Source organism: Acromyrmex echinatior, chromosome 3 (genome assembly GCF_024713525.1).
Source record: "Acromyrmex echinatior isolate Ae372 chromosome 3, ASM2471352v2, whole genome shotgun sequence".
In the NCBI taxonomy this organism is placed as follows: domain Eukaryota; kingdom Metazoa; phylum Arthropoda; class Insecta; order Hymenoptera; family Formicidae; genus Acromyrmex; species Acromyrmex echinatior.
In genome coordinates, this window is record NC_141854.1 from 9,478,619 (window position 1) to 9,503,201 (window position 24,583).

The 24,583-nt window shown below is 41.6% G+C and overlaps 1 protein-coding gene across 1 annotated transcript in view; it reads left to right on the plus strand.

The window, feature by feature from the left end:
- The first annotated feature begins 263 nt into the window (after nucleotides 1–263).
- Nucleotides 264–24,583, plus strand: part of Glut4EF (Glucose transporter 4 enhancer factor) — a 100,554-nt gene continuing 76,234 nt past the window's right edge. The window contains exon 1 of the mRNA XM_087404452.1: nucleotides 264–1,758. Within this exon, the coding sequence (XP_087260578.1) occupies nucleotides 1,369–1,758 (390 nt within the window). The 5' untranslated portion in view covers nucleotides 264–1,368. The remainder of the gene's footprint in view (nucleotides 1,759–24,583) is intronic.

Sequence of the window (24,583 nt, forward strand, 5' to 3'; positions counted from 1 at the left end):
GAGTACGCAAGCCCGGAGTATGGAGCTTGGCGCAGGGACGAGAGAGAGAGAAAGAGAGAGAGAGTAAGAAGGGAGGGGGGAAAGCGTGGTAGAGTGGAGAGTCTGAGCGAGCAGGCGCTCTTTGCCTAGGCTTCTAAGCCTGCGATTTTTTCCCGTTCGTCTCGTTGTCCGGACGGCGGGCCAATCGGAGTAAGTAGGTCAGCGCGAGCGGCCAATCGGCGCTCGAGGCCGGGTCACGTGGGTTTGTTGTTATCTATCAGCTGTTTTTCCCGGACGGCCGGCCGGCGCAGTGAAAGCCGCTTGGCAGTCTGTCCTCAGTCCCTCCCGGTCGCTCAGCTGTGCGTCACATGTCGGGCGCCGCGAGTCCTTCTCCTGTGCGGATCGCTATTAAACGTACGAGTCTAACGATCCGGCTAGGACGCCGTCTACCATCGGACCCCCGTCTAACGTCGGCGCGCGTTAGCCACGTATTATTATGCTGTCAGTCGTGTGCACGCCAACGCATCGCCACGAATCGATCACGAAGTGCCTCGAATATGCGGACGGCGTGACGAACGCGGGCGACGGTGCACGCCGCTTTGTTGATACGCTGAGTTCTGTGTTCAGGCCACGGAGGCCGCCGCGCGCTTAAAGATCCTCGTCGTACATACAGGGATCACCCTATTGCCCTACTCCCCCTCCCCTGCGACTTTTAAACACACTGCCACCACCGTCGGTGGCAGGTATATAACGGTGTGATTGGTACGTGACGTGAAGGGCTGCTGGTCGTTACGATGACCTAAAGGCGAGATAAGAAAGAAAGCGAGCTTTCTTAGGAATTCGCTCGCGCGGCTCGACGTGCTCGCGTTCAAAAGGGGATCTTCATCTTTCGGGAGTGCGCGTCGTCAACCGTCGCGTTTTACGTCGCGTTTGGAATTTTAAACTTTTAAACGTGTATCCCTGCGTGCTCTGTGAATCGCGTTCGCTGTGCATTTTCGACAATTCCACCAATTCGTCTCTCTTCGAACACTGTCGAATCGAGAGAGAAAGAGATAGAGCGTTCGAAAACGTGTCGCAGGACAGGGACAGTGGAAACGAGTGTGTCGAGTGGACAGGAGCAAGTACGTCAAGGACAGGAGTGTAAAGTGTAAAGTTGGTCGTGTGAATGTTTCGTGTCGCGTTGCGCGTTCAACGAGTGCCTCGCACAACGGGACTCCGCGCTCGAAAACGATCGATGAGAACGATCGAATGATTCTCCGCTACGAAGAAGAAGAAGAAGAAGAAGAAGAGAGAGAGAAAGAGAGAAAGAGAAAGGGAGTGAGGGACTGGAATTGTTCTGATTTGCGCGAAACCGAGTGATATCGCGTCGCCTGGTAGAAGCAACGAATAATGTCGACGGGCAAGAGGCTGGCAAAGCGCAGCATAATCGGCACCAGGGTGTGCGCTCCCGGTCAAGACGGCAAGTACTACAGCGGCGCCATTTGCGCCGTGAAGACGCCGCAGACCGCCGAGTCACCGGGGCAGAAGAGCGTCACGGGCACGAGTAAGACTCTGTACTCCGTACGCTTCGACATCACCGGCGGCAGTCCGCCGAGTCCGAAGGAGTACACCGACCGCGATCTCATCGGACCGGGTTTCGGTTCCGTCACTGGCGCGCGATTGGTACCCGGTCAGAAGGTTTATCTGACGTTCAACGGTAGGGAGATTCACGCGGAGGTCACGGAGCATCGCCAGCATCTCGACGAGGTGGACGTGGTCATTGCCCCGAACGGGCAAGAGGTGAGTCCGTCGACAACTTACATTCTGCGTATATGCGTACATAATATATATGTGTGTGTGTGTGTGTGGGTGTGTGTGTGTCGCCAACTTCTGATCGCCGCGCGGACGCACACGTGCGACAAGTGGTCAACTTTATTGGTGTCACTCGCGTGAAACTGTATGTCGTTAAACTGAAATTCTAAATTGCAAACTCAATTAGATTTGCGTATACATATATATATATATATATATATATATATATATATATCAAACAATCTAGTTATCGATTTGTTGTATATATAATACATACATACATACATATTCTAAAACTTTTGGAATAAATCTTACCTTGAAGATTGAGAATTGAGCCAATGTTTTTTAAGACTGGCTCAATTTTGACTCTTCAGAGTGTGAAATTCCACTTGAAAAAATTTAGAGACTACATATATGTACCGAATCAATGATAAACATTGTTCGCGTGACTATTTCGTTATCGTAGATGTATTATAAATTGAGTGTTGAAAGACTTCACGGTATTTGCCAAAGTTTAAAAGATCTATAGACATCTTGGGAGACAGTGAAATTGCATGAGCGCCAATTTTCTCGATGAAAAGTACTGGTTTTCTCTTAGTTATGCTAACTTCAATCCACATGACACGCGACGTTCTTAAAAACCGTAATTCTTATTACGTGGACGTAATAAGAATAGACTGTGCATTTCTATGAAGTTGTCTCTATTTGAAAAGAGTGAAGTAACTTGATTTATATCGTTTTCTTTCTTTTTAAAATAGTTAGACAGAGATGCTGAGAGATATTTCAATTTTTTTTAATGGAGCACAAGGATTGTGTATCCTGATACAAGATGAAAATGACAAAAGTGAACAAGTTTATTAAGTATTGAACAATGAAGTCATAAGTATTCTATAAGGTTTTCACAAAACTGGTAATCAGGGAAAAGTTAAAAAATTTTACAGATTTGGGAAATTAAAATTCTTGGCTTTAAAGAAGTTTAATATACATACCTAACATCACACCTACGTAATTTACATTGCTCTGTAAATCTCTCAACAAAATGTTTAACAATTTCCAAACCAGGAGATAAAAATATAAAAAATATCAAAAAATTATTGAAAATTAGGAAAAAAATTAGATAAAATTTTGCCTGGAAATTAGGGAAAAGTTATAGAATTTTAGGATAAGGGATTTATGTGATAACCGTAATTCTAATTAATTAAATTTTTCTAAAAACTATTATAATTTTCACCTCGTTTCAAGATACACAATCGACCTCCAAATGCAAAGTTCAAGGAATACTCAGAATCTATAATATATATCTCTTACGTCTATGTTAAAAATTGAAAGCTACGCAGTTCCAGCATCGAGTACGCGCTTCGATGAGAGAATCGAAAGTCGCGGATAATACAAAACAAACTTGGCGATAATAAAACAACGTTTTCTTTCGCCTGGGGAAGCATTAATTCGAAAGTAAAAGCCTCGCGACTTCGCGCGACTTCACGCGGCGTCTCGCGGCGCCGGTTATAGACATCGCGTCGACGTGATTTGGATATTCTTGGCGCGTAACGGGTTAACGATCCTTAAGAAGATTAACGAATCGAAGGCGTAATACCGGGCGTACTCGCAGCGCGTACGAGATATGGCGTCATATCCCGGGACTCTCGCTAGCATGAAAGACGCAGGCACAACGCGCTTGCGCGCACGCTAACCGTCTGTAAATCGCACGACGATCGTGCGTATATACGCTCGGCTCCTCCGGAGTGAAGTTGTATACACGCTCGTTCAACGACAGATTCGAGTCACAGAATCCGAGCGCGATCTAATTTCGTTAGGTGATACAGTCCCGCCGCGACGAAACGAACGTTTCGACATCGACAATTTATGCCCGTTTCTATCAACGTAGATTAACTTCAATCATCTCGGCGCTCAACTTGCTCTTTATTTTTTTCTAATTCTTTGAGCTAGAGATAAAGAGTTACTCTGGATCTATTCTCTAAAGTCTTTGGAGTAGAATCTAATTCTAAAGAGTGACAAAGAGTGACAATTGTGATAGGATGAAGGAGTGGCTCGAGTGTCAATTTTTGAGATTGAAATTTCACTCTTTAGAGTTAGGTTTCATTTCAAAGATTTTAAAAAGTAGAAATTCTATAACAGAGTCTGGTCGCAAGATGACAGAAATTTTTTTGTTGACCCGTCATTTTTGTCAACTTCAGTAAATTAGAATGAATAAGATAATATTAAAAAGTTCAAATGAGAATGCATATATAAAAAGAAGTAGTTTTTCAATTTTTGCTTTGTGACAAAATTTCTCGTGACCAGATTTTCTTACAGGGTCTGTAGTGTGTTTAATCAAGATTAGAAGTAAACACTGCATTGGTAAAAGCGAGCATTTAAACGTGCCGATCCGAAGGCGACGCTTTAAAGACGCTCAGAAATCTGATCGAATCCATACGCGCGGTACATAAAAGCGCTTTATGTCCCGGCGAACGCGACATCCCGGGCGACGACGCCGGATAAAGATACGCGGGCTATTAAAAAGAAAGAAGAATCGTGAAACACGTCGCGGCCAACGGGAACGCCGATGCGCGCGTGTGTCGTTAATCAGAAAATTTAATTTTCGTGACCCCGTTCCTAAAGTGGACGATCGAGTGGCTTGCCCCATTTACGCGGTGCGCATGAGCACGATCCTCCTTCTCTCTTTTTCCCTCTTCTCCTCCTCCTCCTCTCTCTCTCTCTCTCTCTCTCTCTCTCTCTCTCTCTCTCTCTCTCTCTCTCTCTCTCTCTCTCTCTCTTTCCCTTTGCGCTGACGGGATAGATGACGGTACGGAGGAAGGGAAAAGCTTCACCTCGTCACGCGTTGCATCCCAATTCGAGCGCGCGTTGGTAGAACGCCGGCTCCGTCACCGGAGAATCCAACCGCCGCCACCTTTAACCCTGTTTCGCCTCTCGCCTTCCACCTTCGGAAAGTCTCGCTTCCCGCGATAGAAAATTAGGAAGATGACAACGCCGAGCAAATTTCTACTCGATATTTGAAAGTTTATATTTCTCCATCGAAAAATGATTAATGATAGAAAGTGACAAATATAATTTGATAACTCAAATTGTACTTTAATGTATTTATCGCCTCAGAATCTTTTCTTTAATCATCATTTATCATTTTTGTTTGCAACCTTGTTTATTCTAAATTAACAAAAAATAATGCCAATTTTGATAAGTATAAATTCTTGGAATGTAAATAATTTGTTTCTCTCTTTTTTAAACAAAGATGTATGCTATTTTGAAATACAGTAACCGTTTAAGTTTTTTCTAGTTTTTTATTAAAGTTAATAAAAGTACAGAGATTATTAAAATCTCCTTTAATCTAAACTGCGTTATATTGTAGCAGTTAATGACGAAATTATTTTATGAAATTAATATAGTGATAACACAATTGATTGGATAATATAAAATGAATCGATGTAATGAAAGTAGAGATTTTTTTAGAACAATATACTATATGTCGCGTTATCGATATCCGATGTTGCCGTGTCGAATACAGTGAATTTACGAAGACGGGCCAAGAAACGTCTCGCCACGGACTTGAGACGGTAAAATTGAAAGTCGATAAGCGGACGGGTTAACGAGTGGGTTAACAGAAGGAAATGCTTCTCGTGTCGTTGACGTCACACGATGTCGTATACGTATACGATGCGCGATCCGTCAATTTTCTCGCCGACTCGAATTACGCGGTGCCATTTTTGCACGCTCGCGAAATTGCAGCGCAAGTATATACCGCGATAAATGTCGCTTAACACAAGAAGAATCAATTATATAAAGAACAAAAATTTCCAACAATTAATGTAATTATTTTACACTATTTACTTGTGCAGTATCACATTCTCTACTAACATGCAGTAATAATGTATTATTTCATAAATAATATGTACCATAAACGATGATTTCTGATAATAAATTAGCGATAATAATTTTTTAATAAAATCAATATGATATTTGCGACGTTTAACGAGGAAAGCTCAGTATAATAATTCATAGATTAACATAATTCTCTTCTTAATCCCCGTTTACAAAGTAATACTCGCCAATCTTTAACTACATCCAAAGTTTGTACACTCATCCATTGGAATTTCCCAAGATTGAAGGGAGGGAAGGGATTTATTTTTTCTCCCCTAGGTGCAATACGTACACATACAATGCCATACACTCGGTGAAGCATGCCGGAAAAATACACATAGTGTATTCCTCGCGATACCGCTACGTGGGCGCGGTAAGATTCATAATGAGAGGCACTGCGACCGGCGCCGCGTGAGCGAGCGTGCGTGCGTGCGTGAGCGTGCGTGAGCGTGCGTGCGAGCGCGGCTCTATTGCGCGCGCGAAGCGGATACGGTAGTACTCGCCGGTGCACCGGCTACCGGGGTGATCCCACGTGGAACGTATTAACGCAATATCTCTGTACCTCCGTTAGGCAGCTCAGGCGTGACCAGCGCGCGGCGGCTCGGCTCCATTTCGCAGAAACCGCGGTTGCGCCGTGGAAAAACGAACCGGATCCGCGCAGTAGATGCCGCGCGCGCGTCCGGTCTCTCGCGACTCTTATTGTATCTCCCCCCTCTCTTCCGCTCCACCCTCCCCTCCCCCGCCCATCCGATTGTAGCACGACGCGGTGCTGCTTCGACGATCGCTTCGACCGACCGTTAGCGCGTCTATGATTTACGATCGAATTCCTGCGACAAATGCGTGATATTTTGTGCGTAGTATAACATCGCGTGGAGGCCGCTATTACCGATATCCGGCTGTGATTTTTGTATCGAACGCGAAGCATCGTATATCGTGAATTTTTTTTTCCTCTCTTCTTCTTCTTCTTTCTTTTTTCTCCTTTACGAAATCTCACGATCTTTCGAATCGTATTTCCGTTACATGCACAAATGTAAACGCACGATTGCTGCGTGAACCAATTTCCCGGGGAATCGTGAGAGGTTTTAATGTCCCGGCTGCGTCGACGTCTGTAACTCTAATCGCGAGGCGCCGCGATTAATGGCCCGATAGAAATGCCGAAGGCGCAGTAACGATCTTTCAAACAATTCGTAGACATTTTGTTTACGCGTGTAATATAGATAGGCGGAATCTATCGCACGCAGAAGCGCACGTGGATTTTTAACGACGCCGAAGGTCGCTTAACCGTGAATAAGTAAATAGTGAATATTATTTGCCTGATAATGTAAATACGTGTAGCCGGTAATTTTCGAAGGTTCTTTACGTTTCTATAGTTACATCTTCTTACATGCATACTCTCGCAATAACTTTATTTGAGATGCAGATATTTTCGTTCGCACTCCTTCATGTATGACGAAATGTTAATTCACGATTAACCTTTAACTGGTCGCACCAATCAGGTTACATAGGTATGAACTTTCGAAATGTCGCACAATTTCATAAATTACCACTTCTTTATTGAGTCCACACACACACACACACACTCATTTTTAACATAAATAATTGTCACGATACATTTAAACTTCGATTTATCGAAGTATAAAACGCAACTTTTTTTATTAATACAAAGGAAGCGCAAACAAGGAAATAAAATATTTGTCGAACGCAGACGTCAGATTAATGACGTAAAAGCAGCTGAGCTAAAGATTAATGACGTAAATGATTGAGGCTATATATATTTTCGACGCATATTAAATCGTAGAACTGCGAAGAAAACTATCATTTCGCAATGCTGTTGAAATTTAAGTAGATATAAAAGTATAGAAGTATAGAAATTCAATAGCACGTTTTAATTATTAATCACCTATTCTATAAAACGTGATGTATGAGCAGAGGCACGAATTGCAAAATGCGTCGGTATCAAATAGTTAGCTTGACATCTTAGGAATGACTAACAGCTAACGCGTTTCTGTGCCAAAAGATCTTGATGACAGTCTTGAGCCTTTTGATCACTCGTCACGTTTTCACCAGACAGGTGTACATCTCCATTCGTAGTTGTTAATCGTAGTTTTTCCAAAGTTGAGTTATATAAATATATACACACGGAACGTCATTGTCGACGCCAATGGATGATCGCGCGGACGGACGAAGTTGAGCACCGCTGATCCGCGCATTTCATTGCGACGGAAGGTGGCGGAACTCTGGGGCTTCGATGGTGGGAAGTACTTTTTGCGTAGGCAAACATATACAACCTTTTTAAATTTCTGCATTAAATTTACATCTCAAATAATTTCGGAGGTATAAATTGAATTTATATAAATAAGCATGCGGAAATTTCCTACCGATAAAATCTTTATCGTTTTTTAATTGATAAATGAACGGAATAAAAGGTAAAGATAATTAGCAAAAACTGAAGGAATATTAATTATAAACCTTTATGCTTGGAGAGCAATATTAATCCAATGATTTTCGGATTTAAGTGTATTTAATACTTTTTATATTTCTCGATTTTCTAGATATTATCAGAGTAGAAAAAAAAGTATTAGAGGAAACTCCCCTTATGAGGCGCTTAATATGAGATACAACAATCTTTTTGCTAAACTAAAACTGTGTTTGTTTGTATTTTAGAAACATTAAATCAAGTTTTTTAATTGCAACACTGATATACTTTGCGTTTTACTATCGATTTCTCGGGGCATCTCATACTAGGAGCAATTTTTTGACTTTGCGATTTACTCACTTTTTACATTTTTTTAATTTAAAAAAAATAGAATTTGAATTAAATTTTATATAACGTTATCTTAAAAAAGATAACTTAATTAAATTCCCTTCAAAATGGCCTATTATTTTTTAAAATTCTGCCTATAGACTTTTAGCATTTATTCAAAATGAACTCGGTATCTCATAATAGGGGCCTTTCCTTTAAAAGTTTTTTTTCTACAAAATCTACAAAATATCCGATATAAATCTGAATTTCACGCGGTATTAATATTTCCATGTAAGACGCAACGAAATCTGCAAAATGGTGCCAATTGAGAGAGCTTTAGGGTGCTTTCTAGCAAGAGACACAAATGACACAGTAAAGCAGTGAATCATTACATCCTTGTTTGCCACTGTAAAGCTCACTTTAGACGATCTATAATTCGCGACCAAATTCAAGATAAAATTCTATTTATCATTTTATGTATCTACTTATACTTTTTCTAAATATAATATATTCTGATATACATTTTGTAAAAATATATATATATATTTCTGAATTTTATTTCTTCAAATGTTTTTTATGTTATATAACATGCAAAATCATAAATAGAATTCTATTCCGAATTTGGTCGCGAATTATGGATCGTCTAAAGTAGTAGTATCGTTTAAACAAGAATAAAATGATTACTGTGTCACACGGTATCTTTTGCTGGAAAGTACCATTAATTCTTTTATAGTTTCTCAGCGATAAAAAAAAACGGACGCGGCTAAGCACCGCTGGCTCCTCATGCATTTCACTGCGACAACGGGGATGGTGGAACTCTGCGGAACTCTGCGGAACGCTACGCCGTGGGAGTGCGTTGATTTCGCGGAAAGTCGTGAGTGCGTCGTGCGGTCGATCGACTGACCGGCCGGCTTGCCAGCCGGCCGGCCGGCCGGCTGGTCGGCCGGTACTATCTAGGGACGCACTACGGAAATATCCGACCAGCGGCCACGCATTCGAAATAATGGCCGCGTTTAACGGTGTCACTGGTCACCGGCACAGCACGGCACGGCACAGTACAGCACACAGTGAGCTGAGTGCAGTGCGGCGGGCGTGAGCCGATTGAGTAAGAGATCATGCGCGCGCGCGCACGCGAGTGAGTCCATACACACATTTCTCATGCGTGCGATCCAAAGATAGACATCACGGCACCAGCCGGCCGGCTGGTCGCCGCGCCGCGACCGAACGCCGAACCTGCGACTGGCCTCAATTATAATATATCCGCGCGCACGTCTACAATGATGCGAGACGTAAACAACATTCTGGAGAATGCATTGCGGACTTTGCGTCCGCCGGTGTGGCGTATAGATTATGACCTGGCGAATCTTGTATGCGTAAGATTAAGACATCGATAGGCAACACGGTGATAACTTGAATAATGTATTGCTTTATTAGTGCTTTATGACGTTGCACTTTCTCAGCATAACTCGACGAATGGTTTACGAAATCGCGTTTTAGAACTCGGTGTTTTACTTGTTACGGTGTAAAAGACTCGATGATTATTGAAAATGACACATCTCACGAGCTTTATAATGTGCTTGATTTATAACGTCTAATAACACACCGTAGGTCGGTTAGCCTCGAAAGCACTCGCATCTGGTACTTCGTTCCGTCATTGACCCAGTATTTGATACAGAAACTGCACACATGCATATATATATATATATATATATATATATATATATATATATATATACTGTAGAAATTGCCACACAAATATACAGGAGCATTACTAGCAATTGGACAGTATTACCGTGCATTATTAGTGGGAATTACTGACCGATATCCGAACATCACGAAATTAGCGTACAAATATTTGATCGACCCCGCGTCTTTGCTTAGCACCACGCATCTGGCATTCACGGACGTGCGTGACGTTTCTCCGTCGCTGATGTTTCTCTGTAAACCACCGCAATCGGACCGCATTATCTGCGCCGCACCGGGCTAACGCTTCCGGCAAATAACGCCGTCTTATCTCTCTGCCGGAGTGCGGCCCCCGGTTTTAATATCTCCTTGCTTTTCGCCGTGGCCTCGCTTATCCGCGGAAGCCGCCGACTTGTTCGATTCGTCGTCGCGTTCATTCGTGGCTCCACGTCCATTCAACAGCTGCCACAAGATGATATCCAACGTATAATTCATCGCTCCAGTTACTCTCGCCGCCGACGGCAGGTGGCCAATCTCTCTCTCTCTCTCTCTCTCGGATTCTAATTCTTTCTCTTGTCAAGGTTATCTCGAAGTAGGAAGTGGAAAATCCATCACGAAGGCTTTACCTTCGACTACGAGGATCGTCATTTCACATCACGGATCAGAAGGTTTTCACGGAAGGTCGGGTGAACGAATGTCCGGTTTAGATTACGAGACCGCTCGGTTAGCTTATAAGGAAGGAATATTTTTATTGTCGATCTCGAGAGAAAGTTTGCTCCCGGTCATATATGATATCTTTAATAAATTATCGATACTCCTCGGGCATTGACATACTTCTCGCTGAGCGTGGAAATGTATAATGAATTCGTAAAAACCTATACGATTGATGTGTTTTATTAGAAGGCGCATTATATCTTTGGTTTTATTAGAATAGATTTAACAGAATAGATTTACCGAATCAAAATCGTATTGGACGTATTATATTCTTGGTTTTACTAAAATAGTACTATATTCTTCTGATTTTTTGTTAAAATAAAATAGATTTTTACTGGAAATTCCAATTGGGAGCAAAAATTCAAATCGAGCGGGTTTAACGCCAAGTGCACGGTAAGAATGCGAGCTACAGCGTCGATCGTTTGAACGGCATCCGTGATTCGAGAGATTTCTCGGAGCTGTGCTGAATTATGTCATACGTGCTCGCATCACTTAGTTGGTAAATAGGTTACGCAAGATGGATCGCGGATATCTACTCGGTACGCTATTAACTAAGCCGGCATCGCCGGCCTGTGTACACACGTTGTTTGCGACTAACAGCTACTCTAAGCATATGATAAACAGACACGAGAGAGAAGTCTCTTCACGAGTGCACTGAAACTGCCCACGTTGTTGCATTATAGGCGTTACGCGTGCCTTGGCATTTACAGATCAGCTTTCTGAGTGACACTATAAGCGTCTCAGATGTAAAATTTGAATTGTGAGGTAAGAGTTTCTCATTTTCCTTCTTTGCTTGAATACAGAATAACTCGTCGATTTACTCACCTTTCAATTTTACGTTTGAGACACGACATATGCCATGTCAAGCGCTGCCTAGCTGTCAATTATTACATTCGGCGTTACCCACTTTTGCTATAAATATCTCGACACGATGCGCTCTTTCCGAAAAGAACTTCGCGTCTGGTAAATGTTAGGACGTTTATGACATCTAACGCAACTCTGATATTGCACTCTTCGACCCACGTTCTGTTATTCGTGTCGGCCATGCGTGTAAAGCCGCGCCCGCGATCTCTTTCTTTCTTTCTTTCTTTTTGTTGATATAATCTTGTTGCTGTGAGCTAAGCAGACTAAAAAGTTAATGAGCCCGACTTAGGCGCCTAAGGGGGATTCTGTCGCGAATTTAATTTCTAAAATTCTTTTTTTATTTTTTCTCGTCATCACGGTGCGACTCCGAAGGATTTCTTACAACATACCTGGCGGTCATTTCGCAGTACTCAAGTCTTGTTGAGATTAGCCCGCGAGCAATTGTTAAAATGTCTGCTCATAAAGATACTTTCTTTTTTCTTTTATTTATTAAACTACTAAAATGATCTTATTACCAGATTCAACTATTTTTACTCTTCGTTCATCATATATATATTGTGAAAAAAGTTTTAATAAATATTGAACAGTTCTAAGTAAATATTTGCTAAATGTAAACATATGTTTATTTGATGCAAAAACCATTGATTTGATTTAATTCTCATTTTTTATTTATTATAAGTAAATATTTATTTACTATAAGTAAATGTTTACTTAGTACTATTCAGAGAAATACGTATTAAGATTTAGTAAATTTTTTCAACGTAGATATATTTAAAACTATTATTAATTTGTGAAGTGAGTAAATAAATTAATTCTTTAGCAAAGCTTCTTGTAATATAAAGTAAGCAAGTTTGTTTGGCTTATTGTGGTATAAATTGTTATACTAAGTATCTTATTTACATTCAACGTTTTAATTTAAAGCAGAGCTCTTCTTTTTTAACGTGATCATGTTCACGGGTTAACGATCGCTTCAAAGAGAAACATCCCGAGAACTCGAGTGGCCGCAACGAGAGTCTTAAATGCCGTTCTGTCGCCGTTAAAAAGATCTCCTCCGTTGCAGCCAACATAAGTTTATGACGTAAGCGGAAGTTCATCCAGTCGAGACCGAGCGAGCGTCACCGATATTCCCGGAGAGGTTTAAACGATCCGCCGTAACTCATCCGCGATATGGATTCCGTAGTGCGTCGAGTATCGCGGCTAAATATCAAAACCTGTTTATTCCGGCACGAAGAAGCGATTTTTTTCTTTTTTTTTTCCTTTTTTTTTTTACCAAAAGACCAGGCAAGATAAGACAGGGTGACATAACGGTGCTTGGAGCCGCTGCGAGGTGGTGGTTCACCTTTCTCTCGGCGAGCTGACCCGCGAGCTCGAATTCGAGTTTGGAAACAACATGGCTGGCCGATCGTGCCGGCCGGCTTGGTTAATCGCTCGTAAACTCGATCGTAGGATATTGGCAATGCACAACACCGCCTTCTCTCCTCGACTTGCTGTCTTGCTGTCGACCGGCCAGCCGGCCAGCCGGCCAGCCGGCCGGCCGGCCGACCGGCCTGCCTCAAGTCTTTCTCTTCCCCTTTCTCGCCGCGATCCGCGGACACCACTGCATCACCACCGTCGTCGTTGGTGTCTGTGTGTCGCAATCGTTAGCACATACCCGGGCGTAATCACCTTGGAACGGCTTCGTTGACGGTCGCGGCGGTGCAATGCATATGCAGCACGCGTTTGCAAAATTCGTCGCGACGTTGAAACGTATTCAACGTGGCGGCCCCTCTCAAATGGGTTGCACATCGTTGCGGTCGCGAAGGAGTCGGCGAGCTGGAATTGCGAAATGGAACGTGCGCGTGACGGTATGCCTCCCCCCGGCGTCGTCGTCGCCGTTCTGGAATTTCATCGGACGAAATAATCGCTGCTGACTCGCCCACGCGTGGCGGAATAAGTGCACGCTCGTATCGAAACGTGTTATGACTGCTCGTTGCTCGCGAGCGAAAACTTCATCAACCGCGGTGGCGAAAGTTCTTTAGCTCACTTAATCCGGACCGCGACGCTTTCCCGAAATCGTTGACTGATCCAGAAGTTTGTCGAGGGGGAGGACCATTGGCGCCGGAAGACATTTTTAAGATCAAAAATGAAAAGATACAATGTTAAATTATTATTTAAATTATTACATTGAAAAAGTTTAAATGTATAGTTTAAATGTATAGTTCAGAAAATGTTACATTTAAAATTATATTATAACACAAAAAATATACAATAATATAATGGAATTTATATTTTTTTATACTTAGGAGTTTCTTAAATTAAAATGTTTTTGGAATATCAAAATTGTGATTAACTATTTTAGAAATATATATAGCAATTTGCTATAAATTAAAAAAATATGTATTCCCTTCCCGTGGATGATTCGCGAGTGTCCGAAATATTATAATTCAATGTAATTGTAATAATTTAATGAATTTATTACGTAATTAAACATAAGACAATTGGATTCTTACATTTCCAGATTGAGTCTGAAATGATAAGTGATAAAACTTGGCATCATGTAAAGTGTAATCATAAATATTATCGATAACAGCTACGATATCGATTATAGGAAATGAAATATTATGGCGTATCTAAGCTTTTTTATTAGTACTTATGTTTGAAAAATTACTTTTCAGTACTCATAAAGTTTCGTAAAAACAAATTATAAGAATAAAAATGTGTGAAATTTATTTAATGTTTTATCTATTTATAATTATTATACGTATAATATAAATGCAAAAAGAATATACGTATAGATTACCTATAAATTATCATATTGTGTGATTAATTTGTGAGATAAAGTGAGCTATCCAGTCCGGCAGCGCAATTGTAAAATAAATCTTAAAAAATTCTTATAAAATAAACTCATATATTATAAAACATTATAATGTAAAGATCTTAAAAAAAAAAGCAAGAATTAGAATATTCCAGACTTTATACACTGAGCAAAACGATTGAAAATGGACGATCCAGAAAATTCTGGTTTTTTTTTATTGACTAGAATTCCTTTTTTTTATTGACTAGTATAGATTTAACTAGCGGATTTAACGTGGAAAAATCTAATTCTTAATTTTCAATTGAAATTTCAATTAATCCAACCAGACATTTTCCTCAGTGTGATATTAACAATAATAATTTATCGTGACCTTATCGTGCTTATTCGAGGAATTTCTATTATCCGTGTCCGAAGGGAGTCGCATTCCTAACGTTTTAAGAAAACTCACGTATGACAAGATCTTCACGCAATGTCGAGATGCTAAAGATGATGTTTTACTTTACATCGAGCCAATGTAAACCTTATCTTTAATGTTTTTAAATTTATGTCTGCCTTTATACACAATGAACTCAGCTGATCGTGCCCTGAAAGGCATGAACGTTTCGCGCGCCTCCCCACCCGGCGATAACTCGCTCGTAAACGAAGCCTCGGTGACGTAACGATGCAGTACGCGTCGTAAATTATGATCGATAATGTAACCTTGTGCGTGTGGAGGTAACGCATGGACATACGGAAAGGGAAGTTAAGAAGGAGGGAGATGAACGATGTTCCTCGCGCGGCTTCCGCGGAGTTGCCTGTCGATCTCTCACGATCATTATTATTCCTTCCACTTAGCCGGCAAGGAAATCATCTTGCTGTGCAACTTTTAACGTACGTTTTTTTTTCCATCTCCGATCAGATTACGATTAGCAAGAAGCTAATCGAGATGCATGCAGCGAGGTAAGCACTGTAAAGTGCGAAATTAATTGTTGTCTGTATTCGCTACTCTCCTTTTTTTTTTCCTATTTTTCTACCGTGCGATAAGTCGCATTTGAGTATACAGAAACGGTTTTCGGTCGCTGATGCATGGCAATCGTAGACGGAGGAAATAAACAACGTGCGATGTCTACTTCGTCGTCATCGTCGTCGTCGTCGTCGTCGACTGCAAATTATACGATTGATCGCTCAAGGGTAACACTTATCGATTTTCCGAGTGCTAGCTTTCATTCCGGTCGACAAGCATGGCGGATCATAGTTTTCAGTACTTTAAAGCCAACCTTTGATACTCGCATGCGCGATAGATTTTATGGGAATATAGATTTCCTCTGAGAGAATTCGCCACGCGTGCGATGAAGCACGCGGGTGAGTCTCGGACGCGACGTACTTTAGGTCGTACAGAAAAACGATTTTCGCGACGCCGTGCCATTCGTGTTGTTCTCTCGCCGGATGTCGGGAGAAAACAAAACGTTGCATAAAAAACTTTGCCGACAACTCCGTTCGACATTTCCGCGACGCGACGTCGGCAATGGACGTGCGCCGCGTTACGCCGCATGGAGCACGAGGACGTGAGGAAAAGTGGCGCGTACTCGCTACATCGAGGAGAGAAAAGCGAGGTCGGGCCTTTCTCAGAAAAGTGGGTCGAGAAGGTATCCGATTGTACACAACGCGCCGCGCGCATTCCGATCATCCGCTGGGGGACGCTCATGGGAGAGGCGTCGTTGACGTCCTTGTCTAAAAACGCGCGCGTGTTAGACCGCTTTCACACGTCACGGTTTTTCGCCAGTGCTAATAAATCGTACACGAAGAATTTAACCTTTTCGGTGACGGCGACACGTTACGTTGTGTTGAAACGCCGCGCGCCCGCAATTGGCCGAGGCCTCGATCCGCTAATGTGTCAAGAACAGCTGACAGAACGTGGTTAACGTCAGATTTCACGCTGTCATGTACGGCATAGGGGGGTATATCCTAGACCTAGTGAGCCACCTTTTGTATAGAGAAAAAAAAGATTATTCTTAGATCAACCATAATATACTCGTATATGAGCAAAAATATTGTAACGTTACTTTAAAGATTTTTCATTCTTCATTTGATTAAATTCATGTTAATGTTTATTATTTTGCACTCAATTCAGGACTTGCTCAATTATAAATCTTACATCAATACAGATTCGAATCAAGGCTAAAATCTTTGAAATTACAATTTTCGATTATGTATGAGCATATTATGATTGATTTCCTAATATTTTTTTTTGCGCATACAGCCTTTTTGCGCATTTTAGAATAGACGTTTCTGCGACGAAAATCCTAAGGAGACTGTTGCTTTATAAGCCTTTAATTTTTAACATCAGATATCTTTCATTAATATCTAATATGTAAATAATTCTTAAATTGAATTGATCCTTGAAATAAATTGATTAATATTGAATTAAAATTAAATAAATAATGAAACTGGACGATATTCATAGTCCATCTTATTTTAAGACCGTCTCAATAATATTTTAAGATGCTAATACAGTTCTCTGATTGGTTCATAACATTTTAAGACTGCACTTAAGACGCTCTTAAATATTAAAACTGACTATGAATACCAGAATTTTATTATCGATTGCTAATTTGAACCGATTGTTTCGATACACTGAAAAAATGATTAAATCAACAAAACATTTTCATGAGAATAAATGGAACTTCTGTTTATCATAATCAGAAATCCTGTTTGATTTCATCAAAATGCTATTTTTATTGAACTTTGTTCGTTTAATCAGAACATTGTTCTCAGTGTATTTTCGTTCGAAAAAGATCAACTCGAAAGAAATAAAAAAACTAAAATATTATTTTCCCTTTAAACGCGGATAATACGTAAAAGAAATTGGAATGTCATAAATAAATTATATGAGAAACTATATAAATTGGGATTGCTTGGGGCCAACAATTGCGAATTTCCGCGACGTGCGAAAGAGTCTTTAGCTCGCGTTGTTAGCGTGCTGTCAACAATCATGAGGGAAAACAAGGAGCGAGATTTCACTGCTGCCTCACACGAATCCCGGTTTCCCCGACGTCGTTGTCGTCGTCGTTCTTATCGGTTTCGTTCTGGTACTGAACTCGAGCCGGATTTATTTTATTAACCATGAGTGTGTTCGTGTCTCAGCGATGTGGGACGTACGAGCGAGCGAGCGAGCGACCGCCGGCCTTCCGCATTTCATCGATTAAGTGATTTTATGTGGATGCGCGTTGCGCAGCATCGCGAGGAGATTGTAGGCCGAGAAAATAGAAGAATAGTTCGAGATTCACGCGGCGAGGGATCACGTTTGCGTGCGGTGTTTTCTTCTTATTATCTGACGCTTATTGCGCATCGGCGATTTGACCGAGTTGAGTTCTGCGCACACAGAAAAATATGCTTTTATTGCTTAAGAAAAGTGATTACTCAATTTACTTTCTTCTTTTAAGTAACGGTTATCTTTAACAAAGAATATTTTCTTCGTAATAATCTTAAGATATACTTATTATACAATTTTATAAGATTTATTATTGTATACTGGAGGCAAGAATTTATTTTCCTCCGTAAGATATTATAAAATTGAATCGATGAGCCAACTTTTAACAAATTGTATTTATTTATTTTAATTTAATAATCTTAATTGCAGTATTTTAAATATATTATTAGGTGTTGGAATTAATTCGTAGCGTTTTTTAATGAAAGAATGTTATTTATTTCACATGAGCATTAAAAAATACATTAATGAAAGTACTTCCCATCACTTGTAAAACGCTACGAATTAATTCCAACACCTAATAATATTCAGAATATAATTTGATTAAATTTGATGCTTGTGATGAACTTATGATAAATTTGCGGATAGATGAGCTTTGGAAATCTACTTGAAAGTAATTATTACTTGCGTGCAGTGTATGTTTTTTTTTGTGTACCGAGAGTTGTTTGCCTCACGGAAGGAGATGCGGTTCTCTCAGCTATCCGTGTGCTGAAGCGTAAACACCATCACGACTGGTGCTTATTATTGTCGTTTTTATTGGAATCGAATGGGCAGCCTTACTGGGACTGGTACAGATTTGTTGTGCGATCGGGATAGAACGCACGAATCAAAATCGCGTAAAAATCAAATCTGGATACGTAGATCTTCCTAGTAGCCGTTTATGTGCTTTGTCGTCGCGCATAGCAACGACGGTTACAAAGAAGCGAGGTGAAAACTACCATTTTCATGGTGTTATATCACGTACGCGAGTCATGCATTGACGTTGATCACGAAATATTGCTTCGGCTACGCTACAGTTAAAAAAAAAAAGAAGAAAAGCGAACACGGCTCGGTAGTTTCAGAACGTTTTGGATGTATATATGTACATGGTAATGCCTCTACTAAATTCACAGAGTTCCATAAAAATGACGTAGGAAGTAGGAAGTTCCATAATTATTACTTCGCTATATTTTCTCGTAATATACTACGCGATCCACTGCTGACATCGATATCATTATCGTTTTCGCTTCTTATAGCTACACTTCGTTAACTTGCGAATATAAATGCGCGTGTATATTGTATGTACGTATACATAGAATCATGAGCGGAATCGTGAGCGTCCCGTGTTCATTGAAATGGGCATCATGTATGTGTGTGGTAGTTATTTATTTTAATGCACTCTTTAGTTACTTCGTTGCGGAATTAAGATTGCTGCGATCCATCGTCGCGATGTGTATCGAGCCCTTTTATACGCGATTTTATTTATATATTCATCGATAAAACAAAACATCTCACACTTTCTATCTCTTCCTTTCTTTTTCTTACCTACACGAGCTATCGTACGGACGTTAAACGCGTTCATTCATCGTGTTCCGCGTGGTCGCTCTAATATAGAATGTTGTCTATGTTCACTTTTTCGATAGCTATTACTATTTCAACGAAGCTGTGTCGATAAATTTCCGGAACGTTTTAACATCTCGGTTTTCTTAAGAAAACTACTTTAATAGTTGGATTTTTCGGTAGAGAGTAAATTAAATATTTTAATTGAGTTCTTCACTCTGTCGTCTCTATCGATGTGAACGCTTCAATTCTGTAACGTTTAATGACAACAGAAGTCAATAGTGTTGGTATCGTTATATTGTGCAGATATTATACGAGAAAAAAGCTGTGCATTGATAATGTGACACCAAACAGTCATTAAAGCTCGGTTTTTTATTTTTGGTATTAACTTTTGTGATTTATATCTCGCTTAAAATTTGATAATATATAAGAATTGTATTTTTTAGCTATAATTAATCACTAAACTGATGGTTTTATAGTGGGAACTTTAATTAAAAATTCCACTACAAAATCATTAGTTTATTAGGTTATAACTATAGTTAGAAAAATACAAATTTTTATGTTATCATTAAAGGTTAAGTTTAATAATCTTAATTAAGTTTAATAAAGTATATTTCAAAATTACGTTTATATAGAGTATTGTTTAAGATTACAAATTTTCTTCATGTAAACAATATGAGCAACGTAAAAATGTGTGATTTATTGTGAATTGAATAATACAATATAGAAAGAAATAATTAAGTTTTATGATAATATGTCTGACTTTTTGATATTGATTACTAAAAATGTATAAACGATAAGTTTTAATGCAATCTGGTATCAAACGACAAAAAACATAAGCTTCATAAAACAATTTACATTGTATATAATTACATATAATTTTATTTTAAAGTAAACTGTGTAAAGTAAACACACAACCCTAACTACAAGTTAACCAGGAAAACCAGTCTGAGAGAGAGAGAGAGAGAGATATCGGGATATTATTCCGATAGTATTTTCGATATCACTAAGCTAATATCACTTTCGTTGCATTTCTTCGTGTCGATTAATCCGAATTGGATCGAGGAGCCGGAATAATACAAGAATTAAAGAATTCCGGTAAGGAGGACAACGCGTAGAGAGAGAGAGACGCTGTGGAGGGGGAGGAGGAAGAGAAGGAACGAAAACAAACTTTCGCTGCGTACGACGCTGGGAGCTCCAGCGTGGGTTTACGCGAGTAAAGGCGCGTGTATATATCTATACATATATGTATATAAAGAGAGAGACTCAACGACGAGGATCGCGTCGCGGCGTGGCGGTGCGGCGAGAGAGACGCGAGAGACGAGAGGGATCACGAGGGGGATTTAAAAGGGGGCCAGGAGAGGGGCGAAAGGCGGCCACGACGTACGTACTCTGTAACAGAAGAGGAGCGTGTGCCAGCCCGCTGTCGTAGCGCGTGGTATTTTACGCAACGTCGGCTGTGATATAACGGCGAAGTATAGAGCTTCGCCCTTTCCCTCCCCCCCTCTCGCCCCGTCTTCTCCTTCCCGCCCCTCTCCCTCCCGCTGTCTGCGCTTCACTACGTTCATACGCGTGAGACGTACGCGCGACGTGCGTCGAAACGTGAAGGCGCGCTAAAAACGCTCGGCCGTATGGTATTAATGCATATGCGACGTAACGAGAACGTCAAGTCGTTCGCACGTCTGAATCGTTAACGGTAAACATTGACCGACACGCACCCTTATCGTTCTCCTTCTACGTCAAAATCGATTTGTTTTCGTTTTGCAAGCGAACGAACTGTACGGCTCAGGAAACGGTTCGCGCCGCAAGAAGGTGACGTCGACGATTGCGTACGAGGTACTAATAACGTTCGGCTCGAACGGAAGATAACATGATACGTGGATGAATTCGACGATACGAGAAGGAACGCGTTCATCGCGCATACATACATTGATCGCGAAACGTACACCGCGCGCTCACTTTTCACGACACGTGTTGCTATGGATAAAGTTTCAAATGTGTGACTAATAACAATGACAAAGTTTTGCATACGTTATATATACGCTCGACAATCCCTTCGATAGCTTGCATAGATTGGATACGATTGTGATACTCGATGCTATTGTAAAAAAGAAAAGAAAAAGAAAGAAGAAAGAACATCGATACTCTGATGACTCCCGGCGCCACATCAACGTGTACCATTCGTTCATAAAGTTCTCAATTCCCAGGCATCGCTCGATGGGGCATCGTGCCGGTAATCTCCGCTCGATACGACCGCGCGAGTGGCCGCTTTGCATTTTGCGGCTCTACCGCGTGCCATTTCGCCCCGACAATGAGCCGGCTATAATAGCGGTTACGTCGGAGCTCCGAGCATGGCGAGGCTGAGACTCTATATACTCTCTATAGTGCAGGCGCGCTCGCGCGAGACTCATGGCAATGGGTGTGGGTCGCGTTTACCCGGTTTCGCTGGACCCGGCCGAACCCAATGACCTAAATGATACGGCGAAGCGGGTCGCAGCCTAGATTCCGCCGCGGGGGCCGGCCTCTTGCCATCACCACCACCGTCGCCGCCGTCGCCGCCGCCGTCGCCGTCGCCGTCACCGTCGCCGTCGCCGTCGTACGCGCCGACAATGAGCAAACGTAGCGTATCTCGCGCAGCGCCGCCCGCCGCAGCCTAGATTTTCACTTTCGCGCGGGAGTTGACACTCTCGTCTCGCGATAACGAAGTGTATCGAGAGAGGGACCGGCGTACCGGATAAACCGAGGCCGCGGCATGGCACATAGATCGCTGGCAAGTTAAGGAACTGGTTCCGCCGGCTGACAAGAGATAACAGGTATATCGCTCCCGCTCGCACACAGTTTGTGTTGCCACACCGCCAAGTCTGTGTACCGCGGTGATATTGGAGAAAAAAAATAGACGATCACGTGGAGTCGCGTATATGTACCCTATGTGGAACAATGTATGCGGTCATTCCTCGAAAACGTGGCGTATCCGCGCCTAGTATCGTTCATTCGACAGTCGTTCTCATTTTAGTAGAACACATATCTTCATTAGTTTCTATTTTCGTTAATTCAAAGACAACAAGAAAATTAAAATGATATCAGTTTAACGTCATATCGACCGAATAATGACGAAAAAAAAAAAATGATTATATTCGGTTCATAATTATACGTCAAATTGATATTATTTTAACTTTCTTATTGGGTAATCTTTTACGAAAGTATGTTTGTTGTTTTTTCATATCACCGAACTGTACCGAACTTACAAAGAAAAGAAATGAAAAAAATGTCTCCATGCACACGCATATGGTAACGCATGTGCAACGTCGAAGGGGCGTCACTCGTGACTCACATAGATACATCCGGTGCATCCGGTAGCTCAGAGGATGAAATGCGTCCGTATAATTGGCACAGCGATTACAAACACCGTCGACGGCATGATCGAGCCGTTGCGTCACTGCGAGACCAATAAAGCGGCGCGATACAAACGAGGCTCTCGGTAGCCCAGATTTTCACTTTCGCGCGCGCGGGTGAACGTTGACACCCTCGGCGTCCTTCGATAGATATAGAACCGCATCGAGCTGCATTCACCCAGAAACTCGTCCCAGAAGCATGCCGCGCGATGCGGGAGAGAAACGTAATAATTACGTCGGCGATAAACGTTTCTTAATGTCGCGAATGTCGTACGCGTGTCGTTCGCCCTGTGATTAAAAGCACCGCCGATAATTGTTCGACTATTACGTTATTATGCGGGGGTAATAAATTACCCTTGACAATTTTGCGATATGCTGTAACGTTACTTTTTGTAAACGCGAGTGGGACAAAACGGGTATTCCGCCTCCATCGAGGGCGGCCTTCGATAACAACTGTCCTCCTCATTAATTTCGTAATCGTTGCGGTTGACAACGTCAACGTGGAAAAAAAGGGAGAGAGAGAGAGAGAGAGTTGTACCATGGCAGTACCACAGTCTCGGGTACCTTTATCCTTAGATTATCGCGAACCGCATTTTCCTGTTTTTACAGAAAGCACGAACAACCTTATTTGTCCCCCTCAATTACATTTTTGAAGCAGTAAATCTTAAGACAGTGAAGAGAGAGATAAAACATTTATTACTGTTTTGGAACAAGCCCTCTAAGAACGTACAAAAAGAATAAACAATAATTTAAGAGTGAAAAACGCAAAATAAGAAAATTAGCAAGTACGGATAAGAATAAAATGTACAGACAAGTAGCGTAAACATTTGAATGAAATAAAATAAAATATAATATAATATAATATTATATAATATAATGTAGTAGAATATAATAGGTAAGACAGTGGAGAAATTTAAAGAAAAACGAAAATAGCAGTTAATATAGAATAAAAAGCGGCAAGTAAATTGTTCGCAAACACAGAAGAGAAAGGGAGAGAGAGAGAGAGAGAGAGAGAGAGAGAGAACATAATAAAATTTATCGCGAGACAATCATCCGTCTTGTTCAAGCTTTTGAAAGTCGCTCTTATTGTTAAACGCGGAAACGCGCGTCGCGTTTCCTACGAATCGCAAAACTAGATTGAGGCAAAACGAGTCCATGGAACAGCGTTCAAGTTGCGTGCGGACTTTCCAGAAGATTACTAACTGCGTAATGACTTGTAATGATGCGTGGGAAAGCCCGTTACGTTCGGGATCGCCATTGAAACATCGTCGCGCTCTTACTCCGCGAGTAACTACGAATAGTCACACCGCAGGGTAAGAGGGAAGGACGGGGGGAGGGGGAGAGGGGGGGGGAGGAATAGAAGGAAGAGAGGACTTCTCTTTCTCCGCTGTGCCGCACGTGGACGCCACCCGTTGCACCATCGCATCGCGCTGTTGCGGACTACCCGGACTACCGTTATCGCCGCGATGTGACCTGCTTTTTGGACGCCCGCTTTTCTCCTCGTTCCACCACCTTCCTTCCTCCTTTCCCGTTCGCTCAACGTAACCGCGGCAACGCCCGGACGGAGTTAGACGAAAACGAAGAAGGGAAGTTCACTGGGAAGGACACGGTCAATTATCAAAATTGAGGGAAACGAAAAAGCGTCCGCGTCCTAGAAAATCACTCGGTCGTGGTGGACCTGAATGCGGAAATCTCTTATTGCGTATGAAAGATACGCAATACGCGTGGGTACTTCTTTGTTTTTTTTTAGCCGTGGAGTATCACGTATTCGTTGCCGAGGTCCTATCACGGCTTCTTATCTCAATATCGTAAGATCTAAGACGACTTAAATATTCGGAAACAGCGGCGGAGCGAGAAATTACAGACGTCGTGAATACATTTGAATAGCGGCGTATTTGATTATCGGCTAACGGAGAAGGTCGCAGCCGTGTTATGTAACGTCACGCGTCTCGTGTGACCGTACG